The sequence below is a fragment of the Manis javanica genome, chromosome 2 (genome assembly GCF_040802235.1).
Source record: "Manis javanica isolate MJ-LG chromosome 2, MJ_LKY, whole genome shotgun sequence".
NCBI classification, from domain to species: Eukaryota; Metazoa; Chordata; class Mammalia; order Pholidota; family Manidae; genus Manis; species Manis javanica.
This window is the reverse complement of record NC_133157.1, coordinates 179,158,170-179,180,354: the sequence shown is the minus strand read 5'-3', so window position 1 is coordinate 179,180,354 and position 22,185 is coordinate 179,158,170. Positions and strand designations below refer to the sequence as shown.

Sequence of the window (22,185 nt, the reverse complement as noted above, 5' to 3'; positions counted from 1 at the left end):
CTAACGAGAAGCCCCATGTAGTTGACCCCAGGGGGAGTCTGTCTCTGGTCATGAGGAAGAGAACTTCCTGATGGCAGAGGATCTGCTTCTTTGGTACAGGGATGTGCTCAACTGTGACTAGAGATACTGCTTGAGGTCTTAAATGAATTGGAAGTGGGGCTTGTAGCTAGGAGATCAAAATACTTGGATCTTTTGTATAATATGATGCGTCTGTCTCTTTTAAAACTTCCATTGGTTCTCAGTGATATATTCTTTCTTCTTATTTCATGTTTCTGTGTTACATTCCTCCATAATTTATGGTAAGAATTGAGTCACTGTAACATCTAATATTAATTAGCTTGTATTTCTCAGTGCAGGGCAGGAAAGAGAGTATACTGCTTGTCTCTACTTGTTTAAATAAGCAATTTACAGAGGACTTTGCAAGAAAAATCGCAGTCCTACCACCAAGATCGTAAGGCCTTAGTCACCAAGAAGTTATGTGGCAGTCTTAATGATTTTGTAATGGGTGAGGAGTTTTTTCCTTTTATCTATCAATTGTCTACCTTATTTTACTTTAAGGTCCTCAGAAGTACATATTTGAGGAGAATAAGTAGGAATTTGAGGAGAATTGGCTTTATTAAAACACCAACTAATGGTACTGTTACATAGTACATTGAAAAGCACAATAGTAATTTTATAAAATATATGTGAAATGCTAAAATAGTTACTGTTTGACATGCAAAGTGCTCATAGAGATTCCTAAGAAGCTCATTTTATGTCTAGAGAGTATTTGGAAACAGGATAGATATTCTATCATCTAAGTGCTTGAAAGTCATGGTACTTTTTGAGGAAAACTTCTGAGCCTATAGCTTTTTTCTGCAAAAAACAGAAGCAGACAGTGCTTTACCCGTGCTTCTTGGTGACTTTTTTTTTGTTGTTCTTACAGAACTCAAAACTTTAATCGCATTTCCATCAGACAGTCAGGAAGTAGAACAAGCCCTCAAGAAAAAAGCAAAAATGCAAATATCTTCTCCAACTTCTTTTAAGGGAAGTTGGGCCTGTTATTTTTCTAGAAATTGAAAAGCACCATCATTAAGATAAGGAAGAGAAAGATTTATATCCATCGTTTGGGGACCTGTAAGGTGAGAGCAGAGTCTCACAGTTGGAGAATCAGTGGATATTGCTGGAGGGACTGGAGATGCTCTTAGTAAGTGGGTGATTCCTCTTCCCCGAACATTGCTGCTTTGGCTAGAAATTTTCACCCCTGATGGGTAGTCACCAGTGGGTGTGTCTGCTCTTTGTTCTGGATTAGGAGAGTGGAAATTAGAGAATCCTGGACTCTCAACCCTTAGTTTCTGGTAACGCCCCACATGCAGTACAACCATTTTGGGTGTCATACTATTGCTGGCCTCATAATCCTGGAGTGGAACGAGAGCCTCCATGAGCTGGATTCCAAAGAGAGTGGCCAGGGAGTTACTGATGCAGTATGCGATTTTCTTGTAAACAGCTTAAAGCACAGAAAAGAATGTCATTTTCTTCATGCCACTTGCACCTTGTGTTGCTAGAATAATCCCACATGGCCACATCTAGGAGGCTCTGAACCCAGGTCTTAGAGGGCTCCTTGAGAAATTTTTGCTGGTAGATCTCCACTGTGAGATCCTCCACAGTGAGAAGCTTCTTGGTGACTAAGGCCTTACGATCTTGGTAGGACTGCGATTTTTCTTGCAAAGTCCTCTGTTAATTGCTTATTTAAACAAGTAGAGACAAGCAGTATATTCTCTCTCCTGCCCTGCACTGAGAAATACAAGCTAATTAATATTAGATGTTACAGTGACTCAATTCTTACCATGAATTATGGAGAAATGTAACACAGAAACATGAAATAAGAGAAAAGAATATATCACTGAGAACCAATGGGAGTTTTAAAAGAGACAGACACATCATATTTCTATTCTGTAGCCCTGTGATGTCTCTACCCTGGCCGCAGCTGATGGGACCAGGATTGATGAACTGATAGATTCATGGCTAACCCAGAGAGAGCTACAGGTCAGTTGAGGTCCAATCAAGTCTACTTCTGGGGAGAGTGAAATCCATTTAGGTAGAGAGATGCTGACACTAAAGTGGGACAGAACCTGAGACATGGAGACAGGCAGTGTGTAGAAGGCACAAAACAGTAGTAGCTGTGGGTAAACAGATGCCATGGGGCACAGAATAAGAGAAGGGAGAAACCTAGTGAATGTGGTGGAAACTATCCATACCTAGGTCACTATGAACAGTGTGCTCAGTCACAGAGGAAGGGAGCAAGGGAAGGGAGAGATGACAAGATAGCCAAAGATTAGTAGACACCTTTTCTGGTGCTGTTCAGTTCATAGCACCCCTTTCATGTGAGAATGTCCTTCTTTCACACTCTTAAGGCTCCTCTGTGGCAGTCATGATTGTGCTACAAGGCCCCACCCTCCAGGCCTCAGATGATTGGACTGATGGTGGCATTTTCATCCAAGCTAAGCCAATCAGATGCTCTTTCCTGGGGCTTTGGAGTTGGGACTGAGAGACGGTGTGTCTGCTGTGGCTGGGGCTAAGGGACATGGACCTGTGGGGTGAGCAGACAAAGCTGGTGTATGGAGAAAATAAAGAAACAGATGTGCAGCAAGCAGCAGACATGGAGAGGCCATGGGGAGAGAGGGAGGGAGGCAATGCGGGGTCTTGGCTTCTGCTACCTTTTCATTTCCTGGCTCTGATCACACGAAGAAGTTTCTTAGGGCCTCAAGATATGTATGTTTTTGTAATATATGTCACCATTTTAAAAAGTAAGATGGCTTGAGGTAGTGTCCAGTTTCTTCAGTGACGAGTGCCCGTGAGGACATAGCGCAGGTCTGGTCGCCTGTGTTAGCCTGGGTTCTCCCTGACGCCCAGCGGGGCAGCTAGCAGGATGGTTTCTTACCTTCTTACAATAAGCTCCCAATTAAGTATATGTCATTTTTTTGCAACCTAGAAGGGACTAACAAATATACCAGGAGAATCTGACATGATAAAGGGGGGTGGAACTAATGGACTTAGATTTTTAAACACCAAATACTAATTTCTATTTGAGGAGACTTCTGTTATTTTCTCTTCTCATTACTCTTTCATATGTCGATGTTCTTGGAGGGCAGAGGCTATCTTGGTGTAGTAGGAATGGGGGGCCCCATGTACCTTCCCCCTTTTCCCATCTGAAGCCTCACTGTGTTCCTGCCTATCCATACTGACAGGCCTTGGCCTTCCTGAACAAACACTTGACTTGAACAGACACTTCAGTACTAAATTTGGATTCAATGATTGTGATTTTTTTGAGGGCAGTGATTGTGTGGCTTTCATTTGTGTATCTGGGAGCCTAGCACCTGGGCCAATACCTAAGAAGTCGATGTCTCACTTGCAAGGAGCTTGCTTTGCTCTACCTCAGATTGTGCTTTAATTTTGAAAGAAAAATGGCAAGTGCATTTGCCACTGGGTCATGCATTGCTCCTGCTGAATTCCCCAGGGGAGATGATTTCATAATTTCTTGGAGGCCTCTACTCATTTCACTTGTCAAAGGAAGATTTACAGTTTTCATGTAAGTTTTAATGGTTGGAAACATCAGTTCCCAACCAGCCATGAGGTTTGCGTTGGGTATAGATGAGACTCTCTGGTTGAGCACAGACCGTACTTGCTGTATATTGGATGCTCAGAAAAATAACGTAGACCAAGGACAAAGGAGTTGGGAGGAGTGAAGAAGGGCGTGGGGAAAAGAAATGCACCCTGGAATGGAGGGTGGGTGTTTGGGCAGGAAGCCTCTCCCTGCTCCAGCTGGTGGCGCTGTGGAGGCCTATCCCTCCTGGGTGGTCTGGGGGGTCCTGGTGGATTCCAGGTCTCCCTGCTACCTCTGGGAGCTCAGCCAGGAGGGCTCATGAGCGTCTTTGCTCCATTTTATGGAGCTGTTCCCTCATAAAAACTGTGGGAGCCTCTTAGCCCTTGTATGGGAAAGGGCAGATGTGCACCTCGGTGTCATGGCACCCGCATCTCACCAGCCCTCCAGGTGACCGCACTGGCTGCTCCTTGTTTGCTCCTGTACCTTGAGAGGTTTCTCCCCACCTTCCATTGCCTGAGCTCCTGCTGGCACTTTGTGTTCCTGGGAGAAGACTAAACAGAGCACTCTGCCCTCATATACTTGCCATAGCTCAGAATTTGCAGAGGACCCTGACCCATCTTATCTCTCATTCCTCCCACGTTTTTCTTGCTGTTGAGTCACCCTAAATTACCTGTGACTCCCCAAATGCCCATAGTTCTGAGGCTTTGCATTTGCTTTTTTTTTTTTTTTTAACTGGGATGCTTCGTATTTCCTGGCTCCTGCTCAAGTGGTGGTGTGTGCATTTTCACAGAACACTTGTGTGAACACACACACACACACACACACACACACACACACACACACACACCATCCGGTTTCTCTCCGTGCTTCCATTCTTCAAAAACTCAGACTGAAGTTTTCTCTGTGAAGTGTTCTCTGACCCACTGAGGCGTAGCTCGTCACCTGCCTCCTGCTGCCGCGCAGCAGCTGTCCTGTTGTTTTGCAGTGATGAATTTAGATTCCTGGCTCTGACTTGAAGTCAAGTTGCTTGGCTACAAATAACAGTTCCATCACTGGGCTGGGTGATTCTGGGCAACTTAATTAATATCTCTATGCTGCAGTTTCCTAATTTGTGAAATGGGGACAGATTATTAACAATGACCACATAGGGTTGTTAAGTATATTAAATAAGATGATACATGCAAATCACTTAGCAAAATATTCAGCTCAGTAAAGGGCAGCTATTAATATTATTAACTCCTCAGTTTTTCTTCTCAACCACTGTGTACAGGGACTGTCTTTTATGTACTCTTTTCCTGGAGACTGGCATGTAAGAGGTCTGTCAATCTGTTGAGATGAATTGTTGAACTGATGGCTCCCAGTGGCCTATTGGATGAAGTCCATGTTATCTGGAATCAGAAGATGGGATTCAAATCTTAATTAACTTCACCACTTTTTAGCTGTGGGACCTTAAGCAAGTTGATTAAACTATGTTTCAATTTTGTCATCTGTGAAATGGCATTATGATAGTACCTTGCTCACAGTGCCTGGAATATGCAAAGATCTCAATAAATGTTAGTTGATATTATTCTCAAGAATGTTATGAGTTTTACTATATGTAAAGGCTGATTTTAAATATCACTACAATATACTACCGAGGGTCTTTCTCAGTTCCTCTAGCTGGAAATAATCTCATCTTTATTCATTCATGCAATATAATTATTAAATGCCAACTATAAGCCAGGCACTGTGCTAGACACAGGCTGTGTAGTGGTAAATAAATCAGATACGACTTCCACTTTTGATTAAGTTGGGGTTTGAGGGAGTGATAAACACTAATCTGTTGTCCAAGCTCTAAACTGACTGAGATATATAGGCAGGTAGATGGAGATCAAAATATCAGCTTTATAGTTGATTTTGCTGGATTGGAGAACATGATATGCTCTGCCAAATTCAGTTTTTCTACTACTTTCCCTAAGGAATTAAACTCACCTGTCTGTAAGTTTGTTTGGCTGTCATTAATAGAAAACTTAACTAATGGTGGCTTATTCCCTGATAAAATGTCTGGAGGCGGGTGACTAGGATTCTTTGGCATGTCAGTGATGTCATTAAAGCCCCAGGCTCTTGCTTTTCATCATCCATGTGCTGCCTGGTAGTCTCAAGGTGGCGGCTCCAGCTTCAGCATAGAGCTCTCCGCATACCTGTACTCCTACGGCGAAGGAAGGGCAGGATGGCAAAGATGGCCTTCTTTTTATTAGTGAGGAAATTATTTCCCATGAATTTCCAAATATTCTTCCCTTTACATCATATTGGCCAGATCAGGATCACATGCCCATGTTTAGCCTAATCCTTTGCAAAGGGGGTGAACTTACCTTGCCTGGCTTAGATCACTTCATCCTCTGATGCCTAGGGCCCTCCATCTACCACTGTTTGTTTATTTATTATTTCTCCCACCAGAACACAAATTCCATGAGTGTGAAGACCTTATCCCCAGCCATTAAAACAGGGCCTGGCATAAGGTGGATGCTCAGTATTTGTTGCTTAGTGATTGAATGAATGGGGGAACCTGGGCAGAGAACAGCTGCCTTCTTCAGGAGGCTTCCCATGGCCTTCTGCACATCTGCACTTACCCTGCAGAATCTGAGGAGAGGCTCCAGCAAGTTCTGCCATTGGAGCAGTAAAGGCCTACAGCAGGTTATGCTGAGAGAGTGGAGGAAGGGTGACAGCTAAGATTTTTTTCAATGGAAAATTAAATCTTCTCAGCAGGAGCCTGATGAGAAGCTGGGCCAGCCCAAAGGGGCATGCAGCTGGAGGGAGGGTCCATCTGGGTCACGGGGGCCTCTGGATGTAGGGAGGTTATTCTTAGCCATCCTTTCTTCTTTGGTCTTTATTTTCTCTTAATCAGGACTCTCTTGATTTTGCAATTGGAGCCTTTTTTCTCCTTTTGTAAAGCAATGATTTTCCATATAGTAATTCTTTCCTTCTTTAGACTTCCCAGAGGAGGTAGGCAGTTCTTTTTATGCTCACGCTTTGCACATTGCCTCCCACCCAGTTCCTCCTGGGTGCTTCTGGGGCTGCTGGAGACCTATTATGTAGGTTGGGTAGTTGACCCCAGCTCCTTGTTCATTTACAGAGAACTGAAACATACCACTCTCCTTGCTAGTTATTTTTTCTTAGTAACATCCATATGAGTACATTTTCCACCATTCCTTCCTCTGTCTCATGTGTCCTGAATTCTGCTGGATTAATTGAACTTGAGCCTTAACAGGCAGTAAAAAGGGGGCGGGTAGCCTAGCTCCAGTCCTTCATTCCTGGGTCATAATCACAGTCACACTTGAATTAACACAGTGCTCCGTGGCTGGCAGAGCACTGCCACACTCAGTAGCTCTTTCATTCTCAGAACAACAGCAGCAAGGCCTCTGGGGTTTGGTGACATCCACAGCAGTCAGGGAGGCTGAGAGGAGGAAAGGCCTGGGATTGAATTTGCATTTCCGATGCCTTGCTTTTTCTTTTAACCCTTTCAGGGGTTACAAAGTCAAATGCCCTTGGGGACAAGTAGATGATCTGAATGAATGAGGCTGGCTGGAGTAGAAAACATAGGGAGCAATGAGAATGGTGGGGAACTGGAACCTGCCTAAAGGCATCAGAAGGCAAAACATTTAAAAAGCAATGAAAAAAAAACCATTAATTTTATCACCCACTCAGCGCCCAGTCTATAATCCACCTTTTGATGGTGGAAAAGCAAAGGGATGGTGTCACCTTTGCCACTGAGTAGCACTGACTTGGTGGCCTGAGTAAGCACACCCTTGGTCGCAGTGTCTTGGGGACAGATGAGGGAGTATGGTATGTTAAAGATGGAGTGGGTGATTCTGTTGCTTTTAGGGTCATCTTACAGACCAAAGGATGTACAGATCTTGGGCCTCCTCATCATCTCGCCCCTCCTACAGTTTTTAAGGGATGAGTTTAAAAGTAATATTATATTACTGGTTGAAGGGTCCCTGATAGCCTAACCCACAGCTCTGGTCAAAGGTTCTACTCCTTCCCTACCTCTCTCCCTCCTCTTTCATCCCTTTTTGAAATCATGGGAATGGGTTGCTCAGGTCTATTCACTGCAAGAAAGAGTGTCGATTGCAAAGACAGAGAGGTAGTCAGGGCCCAGAGGAACCCCAAGTTGACTTTCTCACCCAGGGACCTGGAGAAAAGAAAAGAGCATGGTTCATGCCTGCAAGTGGAGAATCCCTGCCTGTGAGTTACCTGTAGCCAGTGGAGGTCGTGGCCTCTGGCCAATCAGATAAAAACTCCTCTTGCTAGGATAGCTGGGAAGGGAGTGGGCTGAGATGGGGCTAGCGTGGGAATGGTGCTGAAGTGTATCCCGGACTCTAAGTAGAGCAGCTTCAGACTGTGGCCCTGGAGAGCACAGCTCTGCTGCCTGCAGATCTATGACCTTGGACAAGTGATTTCCCCTCGTTCCTCAGCATCTTCAGCTATAAACTTGGCTAGCTGCAGTGATAAGAGGACTCACTGCGGTAAGGCATGCACACTGTTCAGTAATGTGAGGGCAGGCTTGTTGGCTTGAGTCCTGTCTCCCGGCTATACTTTGTGAGCTGGAATCTGAGGAAGCCTTCAAATGCTAGCAGAAGGAATAGAGAGAATAATTCAGAGAGCAAGAAACTACAATATTCTGCCAATTTTTTCCTCTTCAGAACTTGCCACTTGCCCAAATGCCTGTTTCCACCTTCTTTCTCCATTTCCATACCCTCAGATGGTCCCATGGAGCTGAATCCTGGATGAGGCAGCTGGGACAATGCTGGATAAGATTTGGCTCTCAAATGCACTTTCTGTGAGCTGTAACTGTGCTTTTTGTCTAAATGGTAACTGTCATTCAGTTGAAACTTTTCCTAAGTAGTTGTTTTCTCATCTGGCTTCTTGTGTAAAAGAAAATTTAAGAAGAAATCTTAAATTAAATTATTTAATTCAAACACAACATTGCTGTACTTACCCAATCAATAGTGACCTGAACCCATTTTGCAATCTTTAGAATTTGTTTTCTTTGGTGTGCTTCAAATATATCAATGAAAAGCAGTTCATAGTAGATATTACCTAGGCAGAGAATTAGGTTCTTATTAATGTGAAGAATTTTAGGTTCTTATTAATGGGCAGAAGTAGAATTGAGAGGCTATATGATATGCTTGTAAACTCTGATTTATTCTTAGTTTTTAGCCACAAAATGTTTTTCTTGAGACCAGTTGATAGAATAGGAAGCTCAACATGGAAAAAGCATGGGTGATTATGAAATAACCAACAAATTATTTTACATGTGTTTTAGCATGGAGTCAGTGATATACGCTTGGATAATTTTCCTTCTCTCTTTCTCTCTCTCTCCCCCTGCTTCATCCCCGACTCTTACTCCTTTCCCCACTTCTGCAGACAACCCCTCTTGGCTAAGCACAGAAGGAAAAATTGATGGAAGCGAAGGGCACCATCCAGGAAAGTGTGATGCCCAGGTTCTTGTTCCAGGTCTGTCATCTACTAACTGAGTGGCAGTCATCCCTCCAGGTCTCAGCTTCCTCGTGTATAAAATAAGCAGAAGATTGGAGCCAGGGCACCTAGAACTAAAGGAGCTCTAAGTTTGCATTGTTCTACAGATCCCACCTTTGCCAACTTGGGACCTCCAGGTCCCAGCAGCTGCTCACTTGGATAATCCCCAAAGCAGATAACTGCCTGCAGGGTCACCAAGAAGGGTTTTTAATCACAGCAGTCCAGCCGCTGGAATAAGTGCTGGTGCTTTGGCTGCCTCCGCAACCCGTGAGCCAACCCAGAGAAGAAGCTGGCTGGAAGAGTGGATGGATGCTTTGGAAAGGCCAGTGTCATCTCTAAACAGTGTCTGGGAAATGACCATGTCCCCAGAAAGAGGTCACTGAAACCCTTCGGCTGGTGGTGCCCTGCAAAGAGTTAGGAAAACAAGGTTGAGTCCTGACTCTTCCACTTACACAAACTGTGTGTGACCTTGGGCAAGCTCTCTGGCCAAGTATCATTTCTCTCCTACATAGAATGGAGGTAGCAGTATATCTCCCTCGCAGAATTATAGTGAATTATAGTAAGGATTGAGGTACAGAACAGGCCTAACAGTACCTACCTATTGAGTATAGGTACTCTGGGGTACTTAGTAAATGATAGTAGTAGTTGTTTTTATCATTATCCTGTACCCTTTATTCAGGAGAGTCTCTGGGTAGGGGATGGGGGTTCTTGGGTTCCCTTTGCTTGGTTCAGGGCTCCTCCCCATGGCTGGGAGGCACTGGCACCATGCCCAGGCTCAGCAGTACCAGGAAGCCTGGTACAGAGATGCTGCTGATGGGGACGTGGATTAAATCCCCTGATTGAGAGGCCTTAGCATCCTGGGCCCAGGGCAGGAGGGCTGGGAGTATTTAGCATAGTCTACTTGGATCCCTAAGTAAGTTATTTTTCAGAACTGCCCTTTTCAAGATCTTGTTCCCTTTGCTCACCTCTCTCTGGCCCCTTCTCTGTGGGTCCGTGCCAGAGAAGGGGAACAAAGCAGTGTGGGACCCCTCTGCCTCTCCATTCCAGACAAGGTGCCAGGAGGCAGGAAGAGACTGTTTCCCTTGCAGAAGATGCTAAACAAGCCCTGACCACTCAAGGTAGCCGCAGACCCACTCACTCTAGAGGCTGAAGTCCCCGCTTGCGCCTAGCTGATCCCTGTTTTTCTTTCTTTCTTTCTTTGTTTCTTATTTTTTTTGTCTTTTGGCAAAGCAGGGCTTTGCCATTCAAACCTCCCCTTGCTCCATCTTTTATCCCGAGAGCTTGCAAGTGCTTTGCTGGGAAGCGCGATTAGTGGCATTTAGTGTATTTTTCCATCTTTCTGTGCTCACCTGGTAAAAATAAAGCAAAACAGAATAAAGGAGCCGGGATTGAATTGTTATTTTTTAAAAAGAGAGAGAGAGGGGTCACATGACTGCGAGTAACTGATTTAGCCCGGCGGCTGCAACTAGGAGTTTACTGCAGAGCCGCCCCTCCCGGAGGGGCGCTGACGTCACGGAAAAGCTCGGCGCGGGCGGGCGACGCTCTTTATAAAGCGTGGGGCCGCGGCGGCTGCGGGCGGCGGGCTCGGACGGCGGGCACAGCGCGAGATCCCTCGTGCTCGGCGGCCCCGGGATAGCAGCGCGCACGGTGCACGGAAGCACCGCCCCGCGGACGCCCACCCGGCCGAGCCAAGTAAGCCGGGCGGCGCAGAAAGGGGCCACCGGACGCCGGGGAGAGGCTGGGGAAGGAGTGGGCGTTCCCAGCCCGCAGAACTAGTTTCTAAGTTGAAGGAAGATCCCTGAACGTGCTGTCTGCGCTGTGGCTTTCTGGTCGGCGGCAGAGTTAAAGGTGCAAAGTATTTCATTTGTCGTCAGAGGTTTCCTTATTTCAATTCAGTAGCAGAGTCACCTCCTACTGACTGTGTGGTCAGAGGGCAGCCAGCCCTTGGTGATACTTAAGCTTTCGTTGTTTGACTGCAAGTCGGCCAACTGAAGCGCTGCTTTTAAGATTAAAAAACCGGCCAGTCATGGTGGTTAGTGGCCGACGTGTTGGGGTGAGTGGGAAGTGGAGAGTCTGTGCATTTCTCACTCTCACAAGTGGATCTTGCTGATTAAGATGAGAACGCTTCCACTTATCTCAAGTAGCCTGGGACGACAGACCTCCGGGCAAGGGGAGGGTCTTACCAGGGAAAGTTGTAGCCAAGTTTTTGACTGCCATTTGGCAGAGTTTTTGGCCTTCTGATTTGCTTCAGAAAGTTGGAAATCAGAGTTGAATTAAAGAACTCTCAGAATGGACGTGGTTTAATAAGAGTGAAGCATTTTCTCTGCAAATTTGATAGGTCTGAGGGTAGGCAGGTCATTTTCTTGCTAGAACCACAAGGCCTGGGGCTGGGATGTTTTAAACGTGCTATCTGTTGGCAAGAGAGCAGAGCTGAGGCATAAACCTCCAACAGAAATTCCCCTCCCCCACCAAATAATAGCTTGTTCAGGCATCTGGAGAGCATCAGGGCAACTTTACTAAACATGGTAGTTCCAATAAGTACTTGTCCAGTCCTGCAAGGAGGAGTGATGTCATTGCCGTATGTTTCCCACCAAGGCCCAAAAGCTGCTGGATGCTGGTGCAATTAAGAGCCATGTTTAGATAAGAGCAGCTAACCTGGCCAGCTGGTCCCCAGCTCCATTAATGTGTTGCTTTTCATCCCTGGAGGCTGTTGGTTCTTTCTGGTTTCCTCTGTCATAGCTCTGACGGGGGGTCCCAAGGAGGAATCCCAAGGGCAGTGGGCGATGTTAAGGGTACTTTTTCTTTTTGCAGATTAACAGTCTGTCTGAGGAGTTGGTTAATAGTGTGTGTGGGTGTGTCCCGTTGAAAGCCTGTTGGTTTGGGAGCTGTTTCATTGGGGTTCCTTATGTTAAGGTTTGCCCCATCTGATAAAATATCCCTGAAGACGACTGTGTTTGAGACCAATGAACTCTTGCTCATGCTTACTAATGCGCACACCTTGGCCACCTTGCTCTCCAGGCCCTGACCATGACTCTGAACAATGTCACCATGCGCCAGGGCACTGTGGGCACGCAGCCACAGCAGCAGCGCTGGAGCATCCCGGCCGACGGCAGGCATCTGATGGTCCAGAAAGAGCCCTCCCGGTACAGCCAGCGTGGCCATCACTCTGCCACCAATGAGGACCACTGCCGCCGGAGCTGGTCCTCTGACTCCACAGACTCCGTCATCTCCTCCGAGTCCGGGAACACCTACTACCGGGTGGTGCTCATAGGGGAGCAGGGGGTGGGCAAGTCCACTCTGGCCAACATCTTTGCGGGTGTGCATGACAGCATGGACAGCGACTGCGAGGTGCTGGGAGGTAGGTGGCCCAGCCCCAGTGGCTTTTGTTCATCAGCAGTGGTCCAGGCAGACAGAGTGGGCGGGTAGGTCATTTATCCGCAGAGCTGGGAGCTGTGATTATGCATTTTTGGCACTGGCTGGGGAGCTGAGTCCTCAGAAGGGCCCTGGCACTGGCCATCGGGACAAGAAGATGAAAATGCTCGTAGATAGAATCTGCATCAGCAGGGAAATTTCTTAGATTCCAGTTCTAAAGGGACTGGGGGAGACTGACTAAAGAGGACAGAGCCAGAAAGTCAGGATCCCACCTCTGACCTAAACCTTTCAAGAGCTCAGTGTAGACACAGCCTTTTTCTGTGGTTATACCTAAAACCAAATCATTTTGAAAACTAGATGGATTCATCAGTTTGTTTCCACCAATATCAGGGTCTTTCGAGAGTATAAAGTAGTTTAAAATCTGTATTTAAAATAGTATGGTATTTTTAAAAAATTGAAGTATAACAATGATGATACATTTGTTTGTATGGTCCTAACAGTTTTCAAGACAATCTTCCCTGTACTATCTCATTTAAAATATTTATTTGTCTTGCCTGTTTCCAAAACTGATTGGAGGTGAGATAATCTAAAAAGTGCATATAAGTCTTCAAATACATGTAAGGCATATAGCACTATATTCTGGGAAGCAATAATAATAGGATCCTAAAAGTCAGTGGTTTTCACAGAGTGTCTTTTGGCCACAGCTTGCATCTTCCACCTTACATGACCAGGGTAGCTTCTCGTCCCTGTTAGCAGCTGCGGAAATGTAGGGAGAACCTTCTAGTGCTTGCCCAAGTGGCACAGTCTATCTGTATTCTTGGTTGCTACTCACAGCTGAATCCCAGACTTCTAGAATTGGAAGATGTCTTAGTGATGACTCAGTTCTGCCTTCTACTCGATGCATAGGAATCCTACTCCTTGCTCATTGCTGTCAGCCCATTTCAGCCAAATGTTTATTCTTCCTGGCTGTCTCCAGTGTTAGGGAGTTCACCGCTTCATGAGCAGCTCCTGAATGGGACTATAAATGATGACTCATCGATAAAACATTGATATCTCATCTTGCTTCTGGAATCTGCAGGACTATAGCTAAACAAATGTCTAGGGGAAGATAGAGTCAAGGGGGAAATAGTATTTTACAATTGGTTTCCTGTTACTTTGTAAAGGCTGGTGGATATCTTGCTGTAGGAGAAAGGGAGGGAGGAACTTACATCTAGAATGCACAGTTGCAACGGGAGAGGCACTTTACTGAGTACTTTACATTTGCTACTCTTTACTTTGGTCCTCATAAAAGTCCTGTACTCGTGTGAGTAAGTGAACTCTCAGGGTTGCCAAGTGGCTTATCTAGAATCACACAGTGGGGTAGCTGGGCTTAGAACCTGGGGTTTTGTAATCTTAGTTTAGTGGTGTTCTCATTCTGTATTGATGGGGAACCTGCTATATGCCCGGCACTGTGCTGAGTACTTCCCATAGGTTTTTTTTTTTTGCTGATACTTTCAAAAACTGAAACAATTTGGTATTAATATCCCTATTTTACAGGTGAAGAAATGTAGAGTTATGAAGTCAAAGGACTCCCAGAGAGAGAGAGCTAGTCCATGGTATGGCCAGAATTCAAACCCAGTTATAGTTTGGACCCAAACCTTGTGTCTGTTCACTGTGCCTACAGCCGCTGGATTTAGCATCCAAACGTTGTTAAGCTGCGTGGTGCTTTGCTCTGGGTATGAGCTCATGTCTGGCTCTGTGCGAGGCTCTGTGGTCCTCGATGATGAGTAATATAACACCATGCCCTTGTAGGAAAGAGCTAAGTGGCTATAATTCAGAGCAGTGTAAAATAATACCTTAAGAAGTAACAATACAGGATTTTGGAGATGAATATAAGGAAGAGATCAACCAAGAGTTTTTGTTGTTTTTTTTAAGAGGGAGGAATTGAAAAAGTCAGTAGGTAGCAGACTTTCAAACATGTTTGTTGATTAGTGGGGTGGTCTCTCTCCTGAGGGTGGCATCCCCATAGGCATAGGGTGTGAAGCCCACTTGTGTCTGGAATTTGGGATGGCAGGCTTCTGTATTTGGGAAATCTCTGTTGAATAGTGGGGCAGGGGGAGGGGATTCTTTCTTTCTCCTCAGAGTCTTTGACAACACGAAGCTTCTCAGGTGATCCATCTTATTAACATGTCCTATTTGAGTAACTTAATTTTTTACTGTCTAAGATTACATCTCTTATCTGTAGGCTCTGTTGGAATCCCTGGTTGGCTTTGTGTTCCCCAAGAGGAGGGCTTTCCGAGGCATGCCCCCACATTGTTCTTTTTTTAGCATTAACCATAAAAAAAACCCCTACATAATACTCTCATCATTATTTCTCCTAATAAAGATGGATGTTATTACTGTTACATTGCAATAATCTTATGACTCTCTGTACACATGTAATGCCATTCATTCATTCATTCATTCCTAAACAGTTACTGAACATATAGTGTGGAACTTGATGAAGCTCTGGGGACATATGAAGAGTCATGGGGCTTCTTCCCTATAGATGCTTCCAGTGTATGCAACAGAGATTAGATATATACCATCTGTGAATCAGGATAGGATGTGGTAAGTGTCTTGGAAGAGGTACAAGGACAGTGCTGTGGGAGTATAGAGGAGAAAAGATTACTTCTGGCTGTGGAAATCAGAGCACAGGTTCACGGCAGAGGTGGTCTCTGACCAGGACCCTAGGCCGGCTAGGACTTGGCAGCCCTGAGATGGGTGAGAAGGCATCCTGCCCGCACACAGGAAGGACGGGAGAGAGCGCTGGACTTGCAGGCCACTGGGCTTGGACCGCAGCTTTGACACTGACCCACCTGGGCACTCTTGGGTCATCTGCTCAGGCTGCCTCATTATGGAAAGAGGGACAATGCCTGCCTCATAGGGTATTAAGAGGATTAAGGGAGATAAAGCACGTAGCATAGTACCTGGCTCATAGTAAGTATGGAATGAACACTAGTTGGTGGCGATTTTGAATCTCCCATCTCCTTTCCGTGGGCCTGTCTTAAAAACTGGCACTTCCATTGCTTGTAGTCCCCATCGACTTTGGGCACTCCTGCCTGGGGCCTTGTGAGGCGGGCAGAGGAGGCCTGAGCCTCTAGAGCAGAGGACTGACTTCCCTTGGGCTGTGAAAGCTGAAAGCACTGGCGAGCTTTATGGGAGAGGGATGCTGGAGCCTCAAAAGTTTTGAGGGGCTCCAGGAGCTGGTTCCAGCATGTGGGAGAGCTCCTGTAAGGTTCCATACCCCGTGTTTGAGCCAGCAGTGGGCACAGGGCCCTCCACGCACAATGGGGGTCAAGTGAGGAAAGAGAAATGGAGGTACACCAGTCCAAGGAAAATGGCTTCTGACTACAACCTTCCATCCTAGAAACTGCACCCCATCTCATGTGGATGATTTCTCTTGCTATAGAGTGTAAGTACACACCCATAGCTTTCCCCAAAAGTGCTGGAGAAATGAGGACTGCCCCAGACCCAGGTTACTGAAAAGCCATACAGGCCAGTAGGCCTCAACCCCTTCTCCACACATGTTAACCAGGGACAAATTTCAAAGGACTCTTCCAGAGTTTTGTATTACTTTATTTCCCCTCTCATCTTATGAGCACTTGAAAAGTCTAAAAGGTAAGTGACTAAGGGAGGAGGAGAAGCTAGAGCTTTGGTTGCAGGCAGGCCCTCTCCCGGTGAGCAGAGGCCCTCAGGCGGGGCGCTCTGTGTGTCTGACGGATCCTTGCGGCGCCTAGCCAGAGGGCATATATAGACCAGGTGTGGGGCACGAGCCCAAAAGCAGGGCGTAGAGGATTGTTTTAGGCTCCTGGGTTTCCAACACAGTGATTTTTCAGGCAAAGGCAAGTCCTGACGGAATGATCCTGTCAGGAACCTTCCAGAAAGCAAGCAGTTTGGCTCTGCTTTCATAGCTGTAATCCTTAGTCCAGTTTTTCCCTAGACTTGTTCTGATCTTTCTCAAACCAAGGGAAAGTTAAGAGTCGGCTTTTCCCTTCAGCTGTTGGAATGCAGTAAGCTCCTATTTGAACATCTGGGGAGTCCAGAGTCCCCTGTACCTGCTTTTGGGTGGTAAGTGGTGGGCTGAGGGCAGAGAAAGTGTGTTTCTTAGTTTTCTGAGCACAGGGAAGGATTTTAAAGAAAAGATGAAAGCTCTGAGGTAGGAAAGGTCAGTCGGCCTCGTTCCCCCACCCTCTACTGTGCTGCTCTGCAAGGGGATGGGGGGCCCAGTGATTCCTATTTGGTTGCATACATTTGCCTCTGTGAGGTCACGAGGCCCTGCTCTCCAGTAAGCCAAATAGTGCATCTTGCTGTGATCCCATTCACGCTGCAGAGTGTGGACAGTACACACAATGGGCAGAACAGTGTTTAATCCCCCAGTGGAAACAATTGCCTGAGAATAATGATGCCTACAGGGGGAGGGGACACTCTGTTAACTGGCTTCTCATTTGTCCACGTTGTCCTTCCTTTCCCTCTCCTGATATCAATTCCTAGATGAAGAAACATTAAACCAGGACCATCGCTTTTTATAAGCCTATTCTAAAACAGGAAATGTCCTGTTTCTCCCAATGTAACATTCTTAAGCTAGGATTTAACTTGTGGTAGGAAATGCTGAGCATGGCAAGAGGCTGCTCCCCACTCAGAAGTGATGGTAACCACTGACGTTTACTGCATTCCTGCTTTGTGCCCAGACTTAATATATGTAACTGTCACACTGCCCTAAGGCATGGAAACTGGTACCAATCCCATTTCGCAGATGAAGAAACTGAGGCCCAGGAGTTTAAGTGGTCCAGAGCCACATAGGTAAGAAGATAGGGCACCCAGATTCTAATTCAGGTTTGCTTGTGCTCACAGCCTCAACGCCGTGTTTACCATCCATTCATTCATTTGATAAATATTTACTGCATCCCTCTAGCACACTGGGTCCTCTCTGGAGTACTGGGGGCATAGCAATAAACAGCACAGATGCAAATCTGTGCCTTAACGTTCAGGGAGGGGAGGAAGAGGGACAGAAAATAATAAGTAGGTTAAATGGATTGCATGTTAGATGGTGGTAAGCACAATGAAGAAACAAAAAATAGGGAACGGAATAAGGAATATTGGTAGGGAGAGGTGTTATTATTGTAAATAGATGGTCAAAGAATGCCTCTCCCAGAAGGAGGTAAGTGAACAAGCCTTTTGGATGTTTGAGGGAACAGATTCCAGGTAAAAGGAACAGGAAGACAAACAATAAAAAAATCTCTAAGAAAATCGTATTTTTCAAGTGATGAAATTCAAAACTGGAAACTTCACTGTGAAAATAGAGTGGGGATGGACTCAATTTATGGGGTTGATGGGAATGCCTCTTGGAAAAATCCCAGTTAGCTCAGTCAATGCCCCCGCCCCGCCACCTTCCTACCCCCCGCACACACCCGGTCCCAATTTTTCTGGACTAGTGCTGCTCTGGCCCAGTGTACTGCATTCACCCTTCACCTACACTCAGTCTGGGCCCAAGTGCAGGGAGGAAAGTTTCCATTACCTAGTAGAGCTGGAGGCTACACTTCTGCTATACCTCAGATGGAAAAGCAAGCCCGTTTATTCCTAGGGAACTGTATTTTTTAAGGAAGAAAACTTGAGCCCAAACAGGGACACTCAGGTTTTTTTTGGACATCTCAAAAGAGGAGAAATGTCTCTGAGCTCAGATCTGAAATTGCCAGTGAATATTCAGTAATCACCCCACTGAAAGACTTAGTGGATTCCCATGTAAGGCTTATGAACAGGGCTTACAGTTCCACTGGGCAGTTAGTGTTTTCTTAGGGCATCAACCACTGAATCTGAGTCAAAAGCTCTAATGTGAGTTTATCCTCATAAATGGTTTTCCTATATAAAAGGCCCAGGAAGGATAAAAACAAATGCCTTTCATCTCAAGTGGCTTAGCGATAACACATTTAGAAGATGTAGTTCTGCTTGGTAAGTACTGGAGGAATATATGTAGAATGGTATTGAAGGTGATTAAAAAAACGAGTAATGTGCCTTTGTGAATATCTGTATATTTACATAATTCATTGTATATTTGGTAAGTTCACTTTCTACATGACCCTTTTATATAAAAGTGTTGCCTCTTTCCCTGACTTCAATGTCACTACTCTTTCTTTTCTAGAGGATACATATGAGCGAACATTGATTGTTGATGGTGAAAATGCAACAATTATACTTCTGGACATGTGGGAAAATAAGGTATGCAGAGCCTGTAGCTCTTGTAAATTTCTTTAAGGCTTGCTTTCCGATAGGCCGTTTGATGCAAGACTGACCTGGCCCCTTTTTGGTGTTCCAGATGAGGTGGGCCCATTTTTTTTATTAAAAGCTTTGAATTATGAGACTGTTCCAAAGAACAAATCATTCACAAATGCACTCTGAATAGCAAGTTGCAGTGATTTGCCTTTAGTTCTATTAAAAAAATACAAAGAAAGTATATTTGTTTTAGAGAAAGTACCAAAAAGTGTGGATGATCATTTTAAACTACATAAAACCACATTATATGAAATTGACATTCTCAGTACTCATCCTCAACACTTGCTTTTTAAAGATTTTAGGCTTCTGAGTGTCTACACTAGACCTTCTGTTCTCTGAGAACCTTCCTATTCTCACAAAAGGATCCTTAATTTCATCACTTGGGAAAGGCAGAGATTTTTGGAAGTTGGAAAAGACTCATTTTTGATAGTTTCGATAGGAATTGGAAATATTGTTTGGCAGAGTGGTCATGTAAGTTATCAACTCAAGCTGTAGAAGAATTGGACAGTAAAAATCTTTTTGGCATAAGTGCTCTCTGGGTTGGCAGTCTTCACAGCCACCAGACATCCGCATGGGCGACCAGTGTATTCTGAAGAGTTGGAATAAGTTTCCTTCCTTTCTCAAATGAGCAAGGGTGTTTCAGGATGTACATATTGTTTCTTTGCCAACTGCTGCCTCATTTATCAGGCTAACCTGAGCTCATGGAAGTTCTTGTCTCATTAGGGGGAGAATGAATGGCTCCAGGACCACTGCATGCAAGTTGGGGATGCCTACCTCATTGTATACTCCATCACAGACCGGGCCAGCTTCGAGAAGGCGTCTGAGCTGCGAATCCAGCTCCGCAGGGCCCGGCAGACAGAGGACATTCCTATCATTTTGGTTGGCAACAAAAGTGACCTGGTGCGGTGCCGAGAAGTGTCTGTGTCAGGTAAGAGGAGTGGCTACCATGGAAACATCCTCTGGGTCCCCTGCATTTTCCTTCAGACAGGTGCTCTTCCCTTCTTCTTTCATGAAGCTGGAGCCAGGGGACTCATTAACATGCTACATGTAGTTTTATGTATACTCTGACCCATACATTCCCAGTAGGTTATCTCTACCCTCCTTGTCCCCTTGTCCATCTGGTCTACCTGCACATTCCAATTTCTTCATACCCAAGGCTTTCCCTGAAATTCCTTTAGGGAAAATATCATGCTCAAGGATTTACTGGTGGTCCCCAACCGTTTCTCCTTGTCCTTTCCAGTTTCCAGGTAGATCTCAAGAGTTCAGGGAAGTAAAAGTAGCATCTTTATGCAAGAAGGACAGGAACTCTGAACCCTTAAATTTGAGACTATTCCAGAAAGGCTTGTTTGTATAGTTTGCTGTAACTGTATTGTACATTTGTGAAATCTTCAAAATTTTTGCAAAATATATCATCAAAGTTTTATAGCTTTTTATTAAGAGAGGAAAGCCAAATGGTAGGTTTCTTATTTTCAGTGCAGGAAACTTGAGTCAGGAGGAAGAATTAAGAATTTGAGCTTGAGAATGAAACAGGCCTGAATTCACATCTGCAATTTACATGCTGTGTGAACTCTCTCATGTTTTTTAAAGACTCCCCAGCCCCTACCCATTTCTTCATCTATCTGAAAGTAATAATGTAGTTTTTGAGATTGTTGTGAACATTAAAAAATGTTTAAGAGGTATTTAACATAGTTCGTGGCATTTAGTAAGTGCAATAAATTAAGACTGTGGTTTTTTACTGTTATAATTAATATTACCATATTTGATGAAGTTGGGCCTTCATACATTTTTATTTGAATTTATGATGGGTCAGATCTAGAGCCCATCTCTTCTGCTTCTGGGAATCTTCCTGTCAGACTGTCTGCCTCTATTTATACCTTGGGGAGAAATGTGTCACAGTGGCCTTCTATATCCATCAAAAATATGACTGACTTAGAGTTACCTGGGGGAGAGTTTAAAATTAGGAGTCCTCCAGCTGTGTGCTGTGCAGGGTCATTCTCTGCAGCCCCTCTCACTTTCTTCTCTTCTCAACAGAAGGGAGAGCGTGTGCTGTGGTGTTTGACTGCAAGTTCATTGAGACCTCTGCGGCTGTCCAGCACAATGTGAGGGAATTGTTCGAGGGCATCGTGCGGCAGGTCCGCCTTCGGCGGGACAGCAAAGAGAAGAATGAGCGGCGGCTCGCCTACCAGAAAAGGAGAGAGAGCATCCCTAGGAAAGCCAGGCGCTTCTGGGGCAAGATCGTGGCCAAAAACAACAAGAATATGGCCTTCAAGCTCAAGTCCAAATCCTGCCATGATCTCTCTGTGCTCTAGGCATCCAGAGTCATCCAGATGTCCCCCTGATAGACATCACTGAAGGCCAGTGGGACCAATAATCTATATTAGATTGGATCCTTAAGGATTGTTAGATGTGGCTTCCTTTTTTGCAGCTGGAAATTAGCGTGCTAGCCTCGTGGGCGACATAATGTGTGGGAAATGAAACATCTTTGCAAAGAGTCAGAGTTTCTTTACAGGAACAGCCTGACCTTGCTACTTGAACACCCAAGACTCATGAGAGGCTGTGTTTGGTGTTCACATGTGTTTCCTTTCTCCCTTGGATAGTAGAGAATTGAAGCCTACAAAAGAATGACTAGAACAAGAATTTTTCACTATTAAAATTTTGCCCAGTGTTCTGATACATGAATTTAAGGCCAGTGGGTCATAAACAAATACAGGAAAATCATCAAAGAATTTATCCAAAGGAGGGAGAATGACTCGCTTTACACCTTGTGTATTCATGGAGCTAGGATTGTAGAACTGGTCATGATCATGAATAACGATCATGACTATTGCTCCATCAAGCTGTGAAAAGAAATGATGGCCCTTGCTGAAAACTAAAGCTGACCAAATAACTTTGGTTCAATGCCCATAATTAGGGATCTAGAAATTTGTAGAATTGGGAGCTGATAACCTGTACCACTTATGGTTCAACAATTATGTCTTTATTTCTGTGTCTTAAAATTTTTCATTTAGGGGAAAATTATTTTAATCAAATTCTAGTTAGTCAAAACACCTTTTATGTTTCATTATTTTTAAAATCATAGGGACATCATAAAAACATTTTTAGATCTGAATTATTGATAACCTAGAGTGCAAAATGCCAAATTTTTAAGTATAATCAAAGGTCTGAATTTTTATAAAACACAAAGCATAAATATTTCCAGTCTTTGGGTTGACCCTTGTATGCCACAGCTCTGCTCTATTTATTATTATTTTGCAAAGTAATAACCATTTTAACATTTGATAAAGCATATTTATGAACATATTTCTTAGTAAGAAAAATGTCCATTTTATTACCATTTTCTATCTTTTTCAGAATATGCAAGTTTTTACCTATGTCTTTTATAAAAGAAATAAAACCTTTGGGAAAAAGGTCTTAAATGTTTTTCC

At 44.7% G+C, this 22,185-nt stretch overlaps 1 protein-coding gene and 1 pseudogene across 3 annotated transcripts; one reads left to right on the top strand and one right to left on the bottom strand.

The window, feature by feature from the left end:
* Positions 1 to 1,071: 1,071 nt before the first annotated feature.
* LOC108390174 (protein maelstrom homolog) lies at positions 1,072 to 11,734 on the bottom strand (annotated as a pseudogene).
* GEM (GTP binding protein overexpressed in skeletal muscle) lies at positions 10,639 to 22,176 on the top strand. Of its 3 annotated transcripts, none has more exons than XM_017648910.3 (5): positions 10,639 to 10,792; positions 12,119 to 12,458; positions 18,630 to 18,706; positions 19,484 to 19,688; positions 20,792 to 22,176. In XM_017648910.3, the coding sequence occupies exons 2-5, from the start codon at positions 12,128 to 12,130 to the stop codon at positions 21,067 to 21,069; spliced, it is 891 nt and encodes a 296-aa protein (XP_017504399.1). In that variant the 5' UTR covers positions 10,639 to 10,792; positions 12,119 to 12,127; the 3' UTR covers positions 21,070 to 22,176. The 3 variants fall into 3 exon arrangements, with proteins under 3 accessions (XP_017504399.1, XP_017504398.1, XP_036851403.1); XM_017648909.3 differs by having other exon boundaries at positions 10,656 to 10,948; XM_036995508.2 differs by lacking the exon at positions 10,639 to 10,792 and adding an exon at positions 11,356 to 11,892.
* Positions 22,177 to 22,185: the final 9 nt, after the last annotated feature.